At 37.6% G+C, this 18340-nt stretch overlaps 1 protein-coding gene across 1 annotated transcript in view; it reads right to left on the reverse strand.

Moving 5' to 3' along the window:
* Positions 1-18340, reverse strand: part of LOC132154660 (YEATS domain-containing protein 2-like) — a 33720-nt gene that overhangs the window by 692 nt on the left and 14688 nt on the right. The window contains exons 14-30 of the mRNA XM_059563307.1: positions 15237-15416; positions 12133-12373; positions 10465-10626; positions 10252-10370; positions 9850-9996; positions 8130-8312; positions 7555-7891; positions 6799-6933; positions 4929-5000; positions 4621-4798; positions 3978-4054; positions 3496-3575; positions 3206-3407; positions 1707-1945; positions 1403-1477; positions 965-1038; positions 260-337 (exon numbers count right to left, since the gene is read on the reverse strand). Of these exons, the coding sequence (XP_059419290.1) occupies positions 260-337; positions 965-1038; positions 1403-1477; positions 1707-1945; positions 3206-3407; positions 3496-3575; positions 3978-4054; positions 4621-4798; positions 4929-5000; positions 6799-6933; positions 7555-7891; positions 8130-8312; positions 9850-9996; positions 10252-10370; positions 10465-10626; positions 12133-12373; positions 15237-15416 (2579 nt within the window). The remainder of the gene's footprint in view (positions 1-259; positions 338-964; positions 1039-1402; positions 1478-1706; positions 1946-3205; positions 3408-3495; positions 3576-3977; positions 4055-4620; positions 4799-4928; positions 5001-6798; positions 6934-7554; positions 7892-8129; positions 8313-9849; positions 9997-10251; positions 10371-10464; positions 10627-12132; positions 12374-15236; positions 15417-18340) is intronic.

The raw sequence follows: 18340 nt of genomic DNA on the forward strand, positions 1-18340 counted from the left end.
TTTTCAAAATTTGGTTAAGATTTTTAAAGAATAATTTGTAAAAATCATATTACAGAAACTGCACCAAAAAGGGTTTTTTAGAGCCAATGAAATATATAAATGCTGAGCATAACTATTCGATAGAGACATTATCGTGCCTATTTATATTAATTTACATTAATTTCATTTAATTGTTTCCATATGTTTCCAGGATGTTCAAGATCATGGGAACTCTGATGATAGTTGCTGAAAAGCTTAAAAAGAGGATGAACAAAATTACCTATTAGCCAGAAAATCACAGGTGGGAATAGAGCTTATGGCCTGATGCACATCCATAGCTGATATTTCTCTCGGAGTTCTGTGGAGACAAGAAAAGAGGGATGAAACAAGGATGGAAATGAGAGAGAGAAGTCTCACGGTACATTTGTTATCTTGGTATAATAGGTTATTGACCTTTGAGCATTAAATGAGAGGTCTGAGAGTCTCGTCAAACTGCTGCTTTCTGTTAATGTATGAGACTTCGACCTGCTTCATCATTGATAAATTGATCATCATTTAAAATGGTGCTCTATAAAAGGCAGTTACCGAATACTGTATAAAAGGCTGATGAAATATTCTGCTCAATCTGTGTGTGTGTGTCAGGCATGTGAATGAAAGCAGATGTGCTGAGTAAGTAGAGCAGCACTGAGCCAATCTCTTCTCTCTCAGGGCCAGGCTCTGCTGCTCTACAACTCAAATAAATCAGATTTTCATGAGCTATTCTCAGTGCTCTGATAATTATATACTATCATAAAGCACTTCCTCCCACAATCACAATCAAATCACATTAGACAAAGTTCTTCAAAACTGACCAAGAAATAATGTTCCAAGCTCTATCTGTAAAGAACAGAAACAGCGTTTGGAACTACTCTTTTACTCTGAATCATGCTGGTCTGCCCATCTGTCTTGATTAGTCTTATACGGGCATTCAGGCTGATGCACTGACCTGTTTTGTTGGGATTTCCCATGGGCATTAGCCAAAGACTCCCTGAGGATTTCACTAGCAAACTGCTCCACAGCCTATGAAGAGATTTAGACAACATTCAGCACTTTGACATGTTAAGAATGTCCTACCCAGGACAAAAAAAAATTGTTCTCACTGAAAGTAAAAAGAAAAATTAATCAGAAAATATTTGATGCTTAATATAGAGCTATGTGGAGTGGTTTTTAAGACAAATCAGATTTCAGAGTGGGAGGGGCTATCATTCATCATGGTTAGAACAAAAATGTACAAATTAGTAAATAGTGCAAAGGCCCATTCACACCAAGAACACTTAACTATAATGATGACTATATTACGGTATTAAAACTTTATATTTAACATTCTGGATGTGAAATTTTCTTTCATAAAATAAAACAAATGACTAAATCTCAGACTATTTACCTTAAGAATAATGGTCTCCACAACTGGAGCAAAAATGTTCTTCTCCACCTCAACCTGCTGCAGTCTGACGCCGATCTAACACACACACACACACACACACACACACACACACACACGCACACACAATATCATTACTACAGCCTGAATGATATATTGTTTTGCCGATTTTACAGCTAACATAAAATGCAGATTAATTGCTTAATTAAAAAACCATATCAGTCGAGCTCTAGACAATACATGTATGACAAAGCAGAAAGTTTGGAAGCAGGTAGGAAGACATGAAGAACATTTCAATCTCTCTCACCTGCTCCGACGTGTCTCTGATGAACTGGGTTGATGGGCAGCGCCCCAAGAAGAACTTGGGTTCCTGTTCAGCCTCTTCCTGTTCCAGCTTAATCTTAACCTTGGCAGCATCTATGTCTTTCACACTGATGATGTCAAGAGGCTCGTCAACCTCCTCTTCAGGCTCCGCCTTCAGAATCCTCTGAAGTTGCTTCAGACGTTGAGACAACTCCTCACAGCCCGTCAGAGTTGAGCTGCACTCTAACACACACACACACACACACACACACACACACACACACACACACACACACACACACACACACAAACATGCGTTAGTGTAAATCAGCACACAACTAAAGCAGAGCTACACAAACCTACCAAAAGCAAATAATACTCTTGCTCTACAATGGGGCTCTGTTCCAAACACTATTATTATTATTCATAAAAATAGTTTGTTTTGCCTAATAATCATCAGAATTAATTAAATCTATTTTTTATTTTAATTTTATTATTATTAACAGTAGTTTGTATTTTTTCTAATAACTATTATAATATCATTATTGGTATTATTATTATTATTTAATAGTAGTTAATAATAATTATAATTAAACTTTAAACTATAAACTTTACTCATCTAGTTATAATTATTAGTCTTAACAGTTACACAAACTAAATAATAATAATAACAACAACAATTTATGAAGTGCCTAGTATTTATTATAATTGATTTATTATTTTAAAGTTTGTATAGTACCTTTAATAAACAATTTATAAATATAAATATTTATAAATATATATTTATTATTTTTAATAGTTTGTATAGTGCCTTTTATAAACCTACACTGAATAACACAAAGCAAACCAAGAAAGCACATAAATGGAGGCTGAAGACAATAAGGAAGGCAGGAGAAAACAGTACAACAAACAAGACTCCCTAGTGAACCTCCTCACTGCCTATAATCTACACTGGATATTTTCTGAGGCAGCATTCTAACCGTAAATAAACCTCATTAGTGACATTCACGGACAACATATCCATTACTGGTCACTCATTCAAACAGATACCACAGATGTGCACTAATGTCTTACAGTCAATATCAACGCAGTATGACATCAGCTAATGACACAACACTTTATTGTGCTAACAGCTAAGCCTTATCCATGAAATCTATGATGTCTTCAAATGCTTTCTAGGTAGGAAACACGGGACTGAAGCAGAGCTGATGTTGAATTTCAGCTGCTTATGCCCAAGTTGAATTCATGCCCAACTCTGAATACTTATAATCTCATTATTTAACAGACTAATGCACCATCACTGGAAAGTAGAGAGAGAGAGAGAGAGAGAGAGAGAGAGAGAGAGAGAGAGCGTAAACACTACTGCATTATCTGTTCCAAGTCTTGTATAAGTCAAAAAGAGAGACACAGGCCATGATGAATTATCCTCAACCAACGGTTCAAATCACACACAAACCACATTGCACACAAGCATGTGTGCGGTTACATAAACTACACACTCACCGGGTTCACTGTCGATCTGTGTGAGTATGTCCTCGATGGACTCCTCCTCTGGGCGCTGAGCTTCAGGGTCAGGGGGTGTGTAACCACGGAGACGGCACCAGCGAAGCACCTCTTTGGTCCTGGGTGGAGTGAGGGCCTGAAGCAGAGGAGTCCTCTCTAACAGATCAGCACACACACGGCGCACAGCCACTGCTCGCTGCAACTACACAAAGAGGAAGAAAGTAAACAAACACAATCCAATAGAGCTTACAGATGCACTCAGACTAGATGAAACACAAACACTCCTGTACCTCTGCAGCTCTGCGTTTGCCAATGTTCCATGAGTAGTACTGATCCACAGAGGTGGCACAGAACAGATGGGAGTCCTCATCTGCAAATAACACAACTTTGATTGGTTTGGACTTGTGTAAAATTAACTCTTCATGCAGACTAAATGAATGGAGACAATCAACATTGATAATAATAACAAGTGTTTCTTGAGTAGCAAATCAGCCAATTAGAGTGATTTCTGAAGGATCATGTGACACTGAACACTGGAGTAATGCTTGCTAAAAATACAGCTTTTCCATCACAGGAATAAAATACATTTTAAAATAGAAAAACTTTATTTTAAGTGATAATTCACAATATTACTGTATTTCTGACCAAGTAAATGCCTCTGTGAGTATAAGAGACTTAAAATATGTTTTCTTTTCCTCAAAACTTTTTCTAAAAAAAAAAAAAAAAAAAAGCATTTAGAAAATAGTAAGGTCTGTGAAGCTGTCAAACTTACTTTTCTCAGGGACAATCAATGGGAATTTCTTCACTATTGCCGTCAAAAGTTGTGTCATGTTCTCGATGTGCTCCGTACTTAAGAGAGATTGACAATTTTTTTAAATATGTACACAAATATTACAAGCTTGCAATAAAAAAAATCTGAATTTCCGTCACTGATATTGAGTGGCATTGGTGCTCCACAGCAACACATTTATTTTTATTGTAGTGTTGAGTTTGCAGACTAGATTGAATCTGATGATAAAAACCAGACCACTGCAAAATAAGAAACAAAAAATGTGTCAAATATGAATATGAATTGGTTAGAGAAATTGCTCACTCACTTAGAATTGGTCAGAGGGATTAATGAATGAACTATTTATTCACTCAAGAGACTGCAAGTCTGCATTACTTTTTGTAAAAGCCAACTCAAAATGTCAGGAGGATTACATGAGCTTTAACTCAATTAAGTGTAAGGAGAATTATATCAGTATTATTACTGAATAGGTGTCACTATGGCAACACACAATTAAATAAATTCAAAATTGTAGATGTACATGTCTGTGGGTGTCGATGCCGCTCTGCAAGGAATAGAATCCTTAGGGAATAACTGACATTCAGACAGATCAGGACTGACAGACAATTGTGTGTCTAGTTCTTACTTGATGAGTTCATGTGTTGAAGTTTCTACACCCTGTTCCACTTTAATAGTAGCAGCTGTGTCTGTGGATGTGTGGGTTGTCGGCAGAGGACCAGAGGTGGGTGCTGTAGAGGCTGGGGCAGATGGTTGGGGTACTGGAGTTGTACAAGTGGAGCTAACCAAACCAGGTTCAGTTTTAACTATGTAAAAGCAAAAACACAACAAAGGTAAAGAAAAAGTTTGGAATCAGAGGATTGCATGGTTATACACATTACACCTTGACATTATATGTGCTGTATAAGCGTGTGTGTGTTTGTGTGGATGTCTCACCTTGAGCTACAGGAGTGGATGCTGAGGAAGGAATGTTGCTGCCAGATGTACCTTTAGCACCAGACTGCATGACTGTAACATACGTTTTTTTTATTGATAAAAAAAGACAGCAAAGAGATTTATAACATTACAAAATTATTCTTTTTAAAAAAATTGCTGTTCTTTTGAACTTTCTATTCATAAAATGCATTTATTTATTTATGATTTAAAGTCATGTCTGCAGCAGTGGCTATATCCATGACAAGAGAAAACCAAATTTCACAATTCAGTTTCTATTCATAAAAAATATTGCAAAAACATTACTGTTTCTGTTAAGTGTTTTTAACATTGATAACAATAATAAATGTTTCTTGAGCACCAAATCAGCATATTAGAATTATTTCTGAAGGATCATTCTGAAAATTTTGCTTGCAAAAACAGAAATAAAACTTTACTTTACTTTAAATAGTAATAAAATTTCACAACCTTTCGTACCTTTGATCAAATAAATCAATTAAATGCAGCCTTGGAGAGCATAAGAGAAGTTCAAATAATTAAAAAAAAAATCTTACCCACCCCAAAACTTTGATGAACAGAAGTGTAAATGCCTTAATATAGTATAATATAATATTAAAAAAAAAAAAAATATATATATATATATTCATTAAAGACAGAATACATGACTGCTACAGAGAATGAAGGTAAGTACAAGCCTTTACATTATTAGTTAGCAGTTGTAATCTATCATTCATTAGTAATCATCTGTTGCTTTGAATAGGTGCATCTAATAAACGCATAAATGTAAAAATATAAAGCTGTAACTACATCTGTTGCATGGTGACAATTCTAAAGTGCCTATTGACAGATTTTGCTATATCATGGAATGTAAATATATCCTCACAGTGCAGCGTTACTTGATTACATATAGAAATGGGAAAATAAAGCACAGATTTAATGTATATTTAATTGACACAGTAAAAAATATTTTAATTGTACATTTTATTATTCAACTTCTATAGTATTTCTTGAAACCTGCCTTTTATAACAGGTCTATTTTAATTCTACACTGTAATTTTCATAATGTGAAATAACATTTTAGTCATATTGCCCACCAATAGTTCTAATTTAGTAAAAACCACCTTTCGTCCATTACTTAGTTAGCATTAAAGTTTTTTTTTTTTTTTTAATGTTCTGACTCATGTGGTTCCTATTGTTTCTCATAAATGATCACTCAAGCCTGTCATTCCTCAATTACTGAATCCTGAAAATCTAGCTATTATGTTCTTCTATACTTCCATCCATCTCTATAGCTATGATAACAGCTTACATAATGTTACTGGAAATGGCCTGTCTTGCTGCTTGGATGTGTATGTACTGCACTCATTCAACAAAATAAACTGAGGCAGCTTCTGCTGTCATTGTGCTGCACAGATCAATCTAAAACAAAGCTAGAAACCAAGTAGAGAGAGTGCAAAACGAGAAAATGAAAACCATATCTGACAGGTAAGTGTCTCTGTGCACCTATTACTGTTATCACTGATGAATGCTGAACAAAAACAAACATCTCTGATAAATACAATCGGACAGGCTCAACACGGCAGGCAAAAATTATCAGTCCATGAAGGCTGGCAGAATTAGAACTCCTTAACAACTTGACACAGCCCATCATGACACATAACAGTGCCTTGCTTAAGATCACAATAGTGATAAATCATAAATCACCACTTGTAGAGACTCAAACATACTTTAGGTTGCCAGCCAAGATCTATAACCACAAGGCACATCTCTAGGGTTTGGAACCAATGTTACACAGATTCAAAGCCTTCAGGACACTAGAGATCAGGAGTGTGAGTCAGGCTGTGTGGGTATCAGAGGAACAGGGTGCTGTTACCTTTGCTGACAGGCATCAAGATGGTCTGCAGCCCTGAGGACCCACTGCCCACACTGAGTTGCTTCAGCGGATTAGCTGGGATGGTGACGACCGTCTGCTGGGAACTGGACTGAGCTGGGTGCAACTTGAACATACCTGCGAATGTAGAAAATCATGTAGAAATCCTGAATAACAAAATGTGACCAAAAAAACAAATTAATCATTTCAAGCAATTAAATGAGAATATGGGTGGACATGTTGCATTATACAAAAATATATTTTGTAACATGGTTATTTAACATACAAACCATTTTTCTATAAAATTTTTATGCACAAATCATGATCGTTACAGCGATATACACAATGTGTTACAAGAATTTGTCATACTGCCCTAATTCACGTTAATAAATATTTATTTCACTCCTAAAGCTAATGGACAGAAACCATTCAGCCACCAGATGGGAAAAAAATACATTTGTGATCCAATTTAAATGCCTGAGGGAGTCTGTGAGAGCTTTAGTTGTTTGTCATTTTAAAGGTGCGCTGACAGTAACAATGTTTCGGTGAAATCTCATAGGTCATTGTCTATTGTCAATAGTGTAGCAATGTATGAAGCACAGCTCATACAGAAGTCTTTTAAACCAAGCAGCTTTCCGTAAATCAATGTGGCAAATTTGCATGACTAACATAAACTTATTGTGAAATCAGTGAGGGGAAATCTTTCAAATCTTTTTTTTTTAAACAAGGGGCAACTTTGGACAGCAGAAGACTGGTTACCTGAGATGGTGGCAGCAGTTTTCCCGCTGACCGTTCCTCCACCAATCAGTGATGCTGCAGTGACCAGTGAGGGACTTGAGCTTTTGGACCCACCCACTACAGATGACCCCGCCCCCTTCGACAGGCTAATGAGAGGCATGTTGACGCTCTTGGCGACTGTGACTATGGTACCGGTGCCAGAGGCAGAGCTCTTTGCTGTGCTGGCGGCAGAACTGGCACTCTTGGCAGCACTGATCACTGCAGCTTGATTGGCAGCTACAAGCACAGGGTGCTGCGGTGGCACTTTAGCCGTATGAGGGAACAGCTGAGAGGACGATCCTCCAGTGGCTTCAGCTGACTGTAGGGGGAAAAACATTTGAGGGGCTTTAAATAGACAAAGTAACTTCAATATATCAACTTTGTGATGGAGGCACAAAACAGTGAGTTTTTAGCATGAACATTTTTTGTCTCAATTGAAAGATGAAGTCAATGACCTAATCATGGAATGTGGTTTTAGACCAATGAGACTTTTGTAGGGACAGAATTACACTTCTTGATTAGACAATGTAGAACACAAAAACATGTAAATATCTTGCCTGTTGAGAGGTGGGTGTGGAACTGGGTGTGGATGGGGTTGAGCTTGTAGCAGTGATGACACCTCCCGTCATTCTCAGGGTGGTCGTGCCAGGTTTGCTCAGATGACTTGCTGCGGCAGTTGTTACCATTTTTACTGAGCCATCTGACAGCTTCACCTGAGAACCTTGAGACCCACCCACCACCTGTCAATCAAATATTAAAAGAAAGAATTTGAAAAACCCAAATCCAACAATTTGAGAAATGTGTTATTCCAAAAACCAAAGGGTCTGTTCTTTACAGTTCTAAATAAAACTGTCAGCCTTACAATCACATAAAAACATAAATAAGAAACATTCTACTGAACAACTACAATCTAAGAGTCTCTTTTTTTACATTCTGTCTTTTACATTCCAACTTTAATATTCATGCCAATCCAGCTTCTCTGGACTTAAAAAGAGAGTGAGAAAAAGACTGCAAGTATCTCCCTTACATAACAGCATATGCAGTGATAGAGCAATAAGTCTTTAACTTGTTTCTCACACTTGTTCTGTTCATGTCTTTCCCTCTAATGTTGCTTCACTCTTGCTCTTAAGCTCACAGCAAATACCCTCAATCAAACTCAAATACTCCACCATGACAGCAGAGTACTAAAGTAGATCAGGCACTAATCAATATGTATGGTCATCTTACTGCATGCAAACAATCTTTAGCAGGTCTAATGCACCAGAGGAAGAAGTTTGATTTAGTCTCACCTGTGCATAGGGGCAATAAGAATTATAACAAAAACCATTGAACAGAAAATCATGGTGCCCTATGTGCTCCACTTTATGATGAGAATTATGAGGGTATGGTTCAAATGGATAATTAAGAAACAAGAAGAGTAGTAGTAAGAGAAGGAAGAAAGAGAGGCCAATGAGTGTATGTTTACAGGTTGAATTACAGCTCAAATGTCAGCTGCAGGCATACTCATTAGCCTCTATCTTATAATCAGGACACACACGCATGCAGAAAGGGCTCTAGAGAGTGTAAGTTCTTCAGAAGAGGCGTTGTGTAACACTAATGAAAGTGCAGCAAGTGGAAGAAAGATAAAGGAGAGATAAAGCAAGATCAATGAGAGAGAGAGAGAGTAAGAAATCGATGATGAAGAGGGAAGAAATAACGGCAAACCCCTGAACACTTTTGCTTTTATACAGTAGCTAAACGGATCTCACTCAAACTCAGGGAGTCACTGAGTTTGAGTGTGTGCATTTTAACATTTTATTTCTATATTTTATTGAAGCTAACTCATTAAATACAGATGTCTGTTTTAGCAAGATAAATTAATTTGATGCTGAATACATCTCTGCTGCATTGTTATCTACAGTGCCATGGCAAAAATAAATGACATTTTACAAGAATTCTGAGCTTGTATTCTGAATGTAATTAAAAGTGGACAGGTACTGCACAATAAAGACAATACATCTTACAGCTGCATTATCTGCACATAAAATTAAACCTACAGCATGACTTAAACACCTGCTATCCAATCCAATAAGCTTAATCTATATAAGAAAACAATATAATTTTAATATAAATCATTATAATATTATAATTTATATTATAATAATAATACATACTATAATATATATATAAATACATTTATTATATCAACTAATAATGTATAAATATTAATTACATATCCCTGTCGCTATAAAACTATATACAGCAGAAGGGGAAGTAGAGGTGTTTTTAAATCCTTACTTTGTTACACACCTGAGCCAAAATGGCTGCCTTCTGTCCAGCTGTGACCCGAATGGCCTGCTGGGTACTGGATGCAGGACTTGATGCCACGTGACCACCAGAGGTCTGTTTCCCAGAGCCCCCTGGCTGGCCAACCAAGAATGTGCCCTGAAAAGATTGATAATGACTTTGTCAACATAACCCAAGCTGACAGAAAGAGGCTTCTGGGATGTGTGTGTGTGTGTGTGTCTTTGAGTGGACATTGCTTTAGACAACAAAATCACACATAGAGCTCAACATATTAAACAGAGGTCATTCAAATGGTGTTAGTTAGTAACCAAACAACTAGTATTGTCATGATTAATTCTACAGTTCAATGTGTCAAAACCTGGATTTTAAATGTTTTACAGAAAAGAATATCACCTGAGGAGTCTGTTTGAGGATGTAAGAAGTGTAGGATAAATTGGAAGGCAGGCTGCCAGACCCTGAGGACCCACTGGAGGAATGTGACCCTCCAGAACCAGAACTCTGAGACTGCTGGCCTACAGAAACAGATTAATTTCGTCAGATGTTTATCTGAATACAGAAAGAGACAATGACAATGTTCTCAAAATCACATGATAGTGTCAGTCTGACCTGCGCTGTGTGAGGCTCTCAGAATAGCTCCCTGAGGGATCAGCAGCAGTTTGCCTTTGCCTGATGGGTTCTTGCTGTTGGTGGTCAGGTACAGCTTGGTTCCCGGAGGCAGATTGGCAAGGTTTGCCAAGTTATTTGCTGGTAGCTGTAGGGTGGCCATAACTAAAAAAATAAAATACAAATCACCACAAAAACAATTATTACACAAAAGAGAAACATATAATAGCAGGAAATATTAGGGTATCAGAGACTTAATGCTTAATATGGACAAAAATATTAGAAAAGTTATCAGTGAATATCAATTTGACCTGTTCCGCACTTAAAGCTTCTGTACAGCTTAGAAAACATAAAACTGTATTAGCTACTTTCATGGTGTTTTGTCCTTAACAGCCCATGGCAGCTATATGTTTTCACTGTTTGGAGAGAAAGCAGTGTGAACATACACTACCCTTAAAACGTATCTTTTTGAAGAGTTTAATCCTTTAATTTATCAGGGACGCATTAAACGGATCAAGAGTTACAGTGAAGACATTTATATTACAAAAGGATTTCAAATAAATGCTGTTCTTTTGAACTTCTTTTAAAAAAAATATTAAGTAGCACAAATGTTTTCAGCATTGTTAATAATAACAAATGTTACTTGAACACCAAATCAGCATATTAGAATGATCTCTGAAAGATCAAGTGACAGTAGAAATGGCTAACAGTTATAATAAACTTGTATTACAACATTACTTTTTAACTGTATTGTTGTGCACTACTGTTAATGGTAGTGTACATAATTTTGGCGGAATCTCTATTAACACAATAAGATGCAGAAAATGTGATCAACATGGACCTATACAGAACATACGACAATACAGCTTAAAATCTATTTCATAAACCTTCATAAAGGCTTCCAATATGAATCCACATATGGGTGTCTTTAAAATTAATCAAACTCATTGCTGTTTCCCCCTGTGGTGGCAGGTAGATACAAGTATCTGACTGAGTAATGGTGTTTCCTAATGTTTTAGTCAGTTTTGCGGTGCAGCCATACACACTTAGATAAGCCCTGTGAAATTCCACTCTTAGCACAACATCTGCTGATCAGCCTGAAAAACACTTATCCAATCACGCAAAAAAATGCACAATCTTGTTTTTTTTTTCACCAACACACATTTTTGTTCTGAATATCTTAATTAACATCCCTGGCAAGACAGATGGTTTCTGAACTTTGCGCTTGCGAACACGCGAACATGCGAACACACACACACACACACACACACTTCACCTTCTAAAAAGAATACATGCACACTTTTATTTCAAGACTGGGATAATAATTTATGCATCTCTAAAAACCAGCACCTATCCTAACCAAATGAAAAAAATGCTTTTTTTGGGGGGTACAATTCTTTGGTACAAAAACTCATTTCACATAATTGTATATTAAACACCATGTTCTGATTGGTTGAGATTGTCAGCTTGTGCGGTATTTCGTTTTCAGTGAGGACAGAAAAATCATCTGATGCTGGCAACTTGTCACATTACCTCTGGTTACAATTAGTTACTTCACAATTAGTTATTTAACTAATAATAATATAAAAAAAAATGCAGAGCAGCGATCACATGAATTAAATGGCTAACTTTATGACATTATGATGGTCAAGAAAAACTGTGTACTCTGACCTCCACTCTTGCCACTTCCTCCAGACCCACTTGCTGCCTTGGTAACAGCATGCACCTGCTGTCCCGTGATGCCGCTTGCACCGCTGCCTCCTCCACTGACGATTGCCTTAGCGACACCCTGTGCCACCACTTGCTTTTGGCCCACAACCTTAGACACAGAGGGACTGGACTTAGCAACCAAGATCTGCCCGCTGCTCATTGAGACCTGTTTGACAGCAGAGCCCAGTGGAATCCCCAGCACCTACACACACACACACACACACACACACAGTTACTCTGCAACTGGAAATATTTGTTAATTGCTTATCCGAGCATTACTCCAGTCTTTAGTGTCACATGATCCTTCAAAAATCATTCTGATATGTTGATTTGACACTCAAGAAACATTTCTTATTATAATGTAAAAAACGGTTGTGCTGCTTAATATTTTGTAGAAACCATGATACATTTTATTCAGGAGTTTCCGATTAATAGAAAGAACAGCATTTATCTGAAATCTCTTGTACCGTTATAAATGCCTTTAATATGACTGTTGATCAATTTTGTTAATCCTTGCTGAATAAAATCTTATAGACTCCAAACGTTTAAACAGTAGTAGTATGTTATCTATTAAGTCTTATTTCAATATGAAAAAGGGTCTTTCAGTACAGGACAATACTGCCTCATACAGTTATGTTGATTAGTGGTTACACTAATCTAAACAATTTTAACTATAAATGGGGCTGATCAAGTAAATTTATCTTTAAAAATGTATATATATATATATATACAAATCATAAATAAATGGCTTGACAACACCCAGAGATCTAATGAGTAATATAAAAAAAATGCAATAAATGTGCTCATGACTCTAATGTAAGTTAAGGGAGTTAAGACATCTTTTTCACCCGGGAGAATGACTCTAAACCGGATGTCTGAATGACTTTGACTCTCAGGTGCTAAAAATGGCCACAGTAAAGAGATGAGTAGGAGGTCCACAGAGACACAATGACCCGAGATATGTTTAGACTAGAGCCCGACTGATATATCGGCCGGCCGATATTATCGGCCGATATAAGGTAATTGCATTTAAATCGGCATCGGCATTTATAACGGCCGATGAAACATGAGAAACAGAGTCTCATGCTTCACTCATGTTATGAGTGTTGCATAGTGTGCCCACCAGAGGGAGCTCTGCAGCTCCAGAGTTAACAACAGCGCCAGAAATCCACTACAGAAGAAAACGATCAGCCAAGCCAAGAAGATGTAACTTACTGTTTTGACGGTGAGTCTGTCGTTCGTCATGTGAAATGATTGTAGATTTAGTTCATACCCTGTATATAAAAACTGTGTGGTAGTTCTAGCTAACGGTCCTATCATTATCACTTCTAAATATTCTGTAACATCATTTACAGCCGCTAATGCATTGCTATATTAGATTAGCCACAAAGCTAATACCATGTTTATCAGTGGAAGAGCGCGAACGTTAATAGGAGGTCAAACTATAACGTTAGCGTTTAACTTATTCTTATTCTATTGCGGTGTGTTTCCCACATAATGACCGCGTAATTGGGCCTTTCACACAGGACGCGGTATGCACGGCGCTTGCCGCTGGGCTCAGCGTTGCCCTTCAGATACAACGCGATTTGTGCTGCGCTGCGCTATGGCGTAGGCGGAGTTTTAAAAACGTTTAGCGGGAGCTCTTTCATATTCTGTTGTTCCTCCTTTCGGTCAGCAGCAAAGATTTGGTGAATTCAGACTGGTTACGTTACTCTAACGCTAATAGCTTCCTTTTTAGCAGGCCCCTTAAATGCTTGCTATTAACTTGTTTGAAGGTGGTTCTTCTCAAAATTGACAGCGGTGTGTTCATGACACTAACGTTAACCATTCAACTTCGAATTGATTCCGTAATCTTCCGGTAATAGTAGGCAAGACGATGTTTTGATTCAGACTGCACAAAGAGAAGAGGAGAAGATATACAGGTCTGTTGTGAATGTGTCTGTGAGAGCAAATATAGTGTAGTTACAGTAACTACAGTAGGTGCGTCAGAAATGATTAAACCAGAGGGGACATGTAAATAAATGTGAGCTGAACAAGCGCTTTTTTTTTTTTACATATTGTTTCAAAGCAGCTTTACAGACATAACAGAAAAATGTTGAAATAATATTGTTAAATATAAGTAGGTAATACCTATTGCTTGACAAATAAAAAAAATATATATATTTCTCATTTTTGCCTATGTAGGAGATCCCAGTTTATTATTATTATAATTCTAATGATGACATGAGTAATGATACATGGTGATATTATTAATACACATGCTTATTCTTTCTCTGTCTCTCTTTCTGCCTACAGATGGCTGAAAAAGGTGAATGCTGTAGCAGCAAAGTGTGGGACTACTTCTGCAAATACTTTAACTTTAGTATTATAATTTATTTACAGTACACACACAGACTGTTAAAACCAGCTTCAACTGGAAGAAAGTAAAAGTGTTAAATGTTTAAAACCAGACTGTTTTTTGAGCATTAAAAAATATATACTTTTGATGTGCAATTGTTTAGTCATTGAGATTGTAATCTAAGGCTTTTTTTGTTTTAACATAATCCATTCTGGAAAATGGTTTATACAGCCCACATACATAGAACAGGCAGATATTTTGCTATTGAATGTTGTGTAAGTGCAGTTTATAGGAAATGGGTCTAATATCCAGATTATTTTTAAAATCAAAATATCGGCTTATAAATCGGCGCTTTTCGAGTTAATATCGGCATTGGCCCCCAAAAATCCATATCGGTCGGGCTCTAGTTTAGACTTCATGACCACAGCGCACTCCAGCTACAAAAACTCTCTCTGACAGGACGGCCTGCATTGGTGGATGAAATTATAGGAATAAAATCTGAATTTTGGAACTAGTTACACATAATTATTTTGACATCATAGGAGCATCTGAACAATGTTTGAGCCATGATGCCCAAATGTTTAGGTAAGCTGCTCACTAGGTACTAAAACACAGGCAAAGAACATTGTATGATTGGTGTAGAAACACTCAAATTATGAAACTTAAATAGTCAAAATGAAAATTACCATAATGATTAACACAAAACAAAAAAAGCATTCATAAAAACCTTGCTGGGTGTGGCACCTCCAGTCCCTGTCCCACTCTGTTTCTGTGGTGACATGGCTATCATGTGACCACCCTTCACTGTCACGTACTGTTGTTGCTGCTGGGATGTTGCTGTGGAGACGACCTGTTGCTGTGGTGATGGCTGGGTGGGCACCTCTCCTGGTTCTTGCTTTATTATAACCTTAAGACAGACAGACAGAATTTTTATTACTCTGTGCTAGTCATATTACTTCGAGATGTGCACTGAAAAGCCATCAGTTTGATTCACGGTTCAATTTCGAAGATATTTTCAGAAATATTGGATGTGTGATCCAATCCAAAGTTAATTTAGTGAATCACACATTCCCTTGAGTAAGATAAACACATGCTTCTCTGAGGGAGAGGCTGAACACTGAGATGAACTCAGTGAACTTAAGGTGAGATTCACCTCTCCTGCCAGTGGCAAGACCAAAGAGCTGTCAAATGATGTCAGAGACAAAATTGTAGATCTGCACAAGGCTGGAATGGGCTACAAGACCATCAGCAAGAAGCTTTGTGAGAAGGAGTTACTGTTGGTGCGATTATTCGGAAATGGAAGGAATACAAAATAACTATCAATCGGCCTTGGTCTGGAGCTCTGTGCAAGAGCTTGCCTCATTGGGTAAGGATGATCATGAGAAAAGTGAGAGATCAGCCCAGATCTACATGGAAGGAGCTTGTTAATTATCGTAAGGCAGTTGGAACCACATTCATCAAGCAAACCATTGATAACACATTATGCCGCAATGGACTGAAATCCTGCAGCGCCCACAAGCACACCCTGCTCAAAGCGGCACAAGTACAGGCTCGTTTAAAGTTCACCAAAGATCATCTAAATGATTCAGAGATGGATTGGGAGAAAGTCCTGTGGTCAGATGAGACCAAAATGTAACTCTTTAGCATTAACTCGACTCGCTGTGTTTGGAGGGAGAGAAATGCTGACTATGACCCCAAGAACACTATGCCTACAGTCAAGCACAGAGGTGGAAACATTATGCTTTACGGCTGCTTTCTGCTAAGGGAACAGAAAAAATTAATTGCATTGAGGGGCAAATGGACGGGACCATGTACTGTAAAATCTTGGACAAGAACCTCCTTCCCTCAGCCAGAACACTGGAGATGGGTCATGGATGGGTCTTCCAGCATGACAATGACCTGAAACATACCGCCAAGGCAACAAAGGAGTGGCTCAAGAAGAAGCACATTAAGGTTATGGAGTGGCCTAGTCCAGGGGTAGGCAAGTTCGGTCCTAGAGAGCCACAGACCTGCAGAGTTCAGCTTCAACCCTAATCAAACACACCTGAACAAGCTCATCAATCCATTTAGGATTACTAAAACACAGGCAGGTGTTTTTTTTTTCAGGGTTGGAGCTGAACTGTGGCTCTCTAAGAACGAACTTTCCTACCCCTGGCCTAGTCAGTCTTCAGACCTCAATCCTATAGAAAATCTGTCAAGGGAGCTGAAACTTCGAGTTGCTAAATGACAGCCAAGAAATCTTAAGGATTTAGAGAGGATCTGTAAAGAGGAGTGGATCAAAATCCCCCCTGAGATGGATCAACTAGAAAAAAAGTCTTAATTTCTAACCTTTATATAATGTGTTTTTTCAGGATTTTTTGGTTGGTATTCTCTCTACACGTTAAAATAAATCTACCATAAAAATTGCAGACCCTCTGAGCATGTAAGCCCTGCGCATGTGAGGCCCACAGTTTCCGGCTCACGCTGTTCTGTAATTTATTAAAAGATTCATTCTGAATGTGTCGCGTGTCCATAATGCACCAAAATGTGACACTTCACTCCCTTGGGTCTGCAGCAACACACCAGCCACACTTGAAGTCGATTGGATGTTCTTGACATAATAAAAATGCAAACAGACAGACAGACACAGAGATTCATGCTTTTATTAGCAAAAAAAAATTTGTTCAGCCCCCTTCCTCCGAAGCTTTGAATATTCGGTGTGGATTACTTTCGAAGCTTTCGAAGCTCAAAAAATGGTATTCGGACCAGCCCTATGGCATAGTTTAAGAAATTCATATATAGGCACAATATATATATATATGTATATGTATATATATATATATATATATATATATATATATATATATATATATATATATATATATATATATATTAGGGGTGTAACAGTACGCAAGAATCACGGTTCGGTACGTTCCTCGGTTTTAAAGTCACGGTTCGCTTCATTTTCTGTACAGTAAGGGAAAGAAATGCAAACATTAAACTGCAGGTTGTTCATTACTATAAACTTTTTTTAACAATTTGTTTACACTTTTTTAAAATACTTTTTAATAAAATATATATAAAATTTTAAAAGAATAAGAAATAAAATACTGCTGCAAAGATCTCCACTAAATCAAATACTCTCAGTCTCAAACCAATATCATATAATAAAATATAATGAAAAGTATAAATAAATAACTAGGATTACAGTGCAGCATTACCAATCCCAGCTTGTAGACCTGCTCATATTTAAAAAAATATAACTTTTCCAAAGTGTAAAGTTGCAGCATCAACAGTTTCAGTTTTTAGACCTGCTCAGATTTCGTTATTGCGTTGGACCGATCGGAATTAAGAGCAAAGGTCTGTTTAAATGCCGACGGGAGCTGCGTTTGAATTACAATCTATTTTTTCTAGTTGTAGTGATGTTCACACTCGCGTGATGCCTTTTGAAAACCTTAGGCCGGTGACACACTGGCATATTGCACCTGTCAAACATAGTCTATTTTGCCGTCAATACTGTTGACGGTGTCCTTTATCAGTAGGCTTTATATTTATGCTCAACATGAAGTATAGATATTGTTGTCGTGAAGACAAGATCCTTTTCTGTCGGCGGCCTCCCTCTATGTCACCCACAGTAGCAGCAGCGCGCCAGCGCCGCGTCAGGCAAGATTCTGGTGTGTAAAGACACAGAAAATGCGAAGCAGCCGTCACGCAACTGACACGCAGCAGACACGCCATGCAGCCAGTGTGTCACCGGCCTTAGAATCAGCTGCAGGGCGGGATTTGCGCTGAACGCGGAGACTTCCGCCACTTCATATGTTCGTTTGGAAACACCAAAATGTACCTATGTTC

The sequence above is a fragment of the Carassius carassius genome, chromosome 12, assembly GCF_963082965.1.
Source record: "Carassius carassius chromosome 12, fCarCar2.1, whole genome shotgun sequence".
Classification (NCBI taxonomy): Eukaryota; Metazoa; Chordata; class Actinopteri; order Cypriniformes; family Cyprinidae; genus Carassius; species Carassius carassius.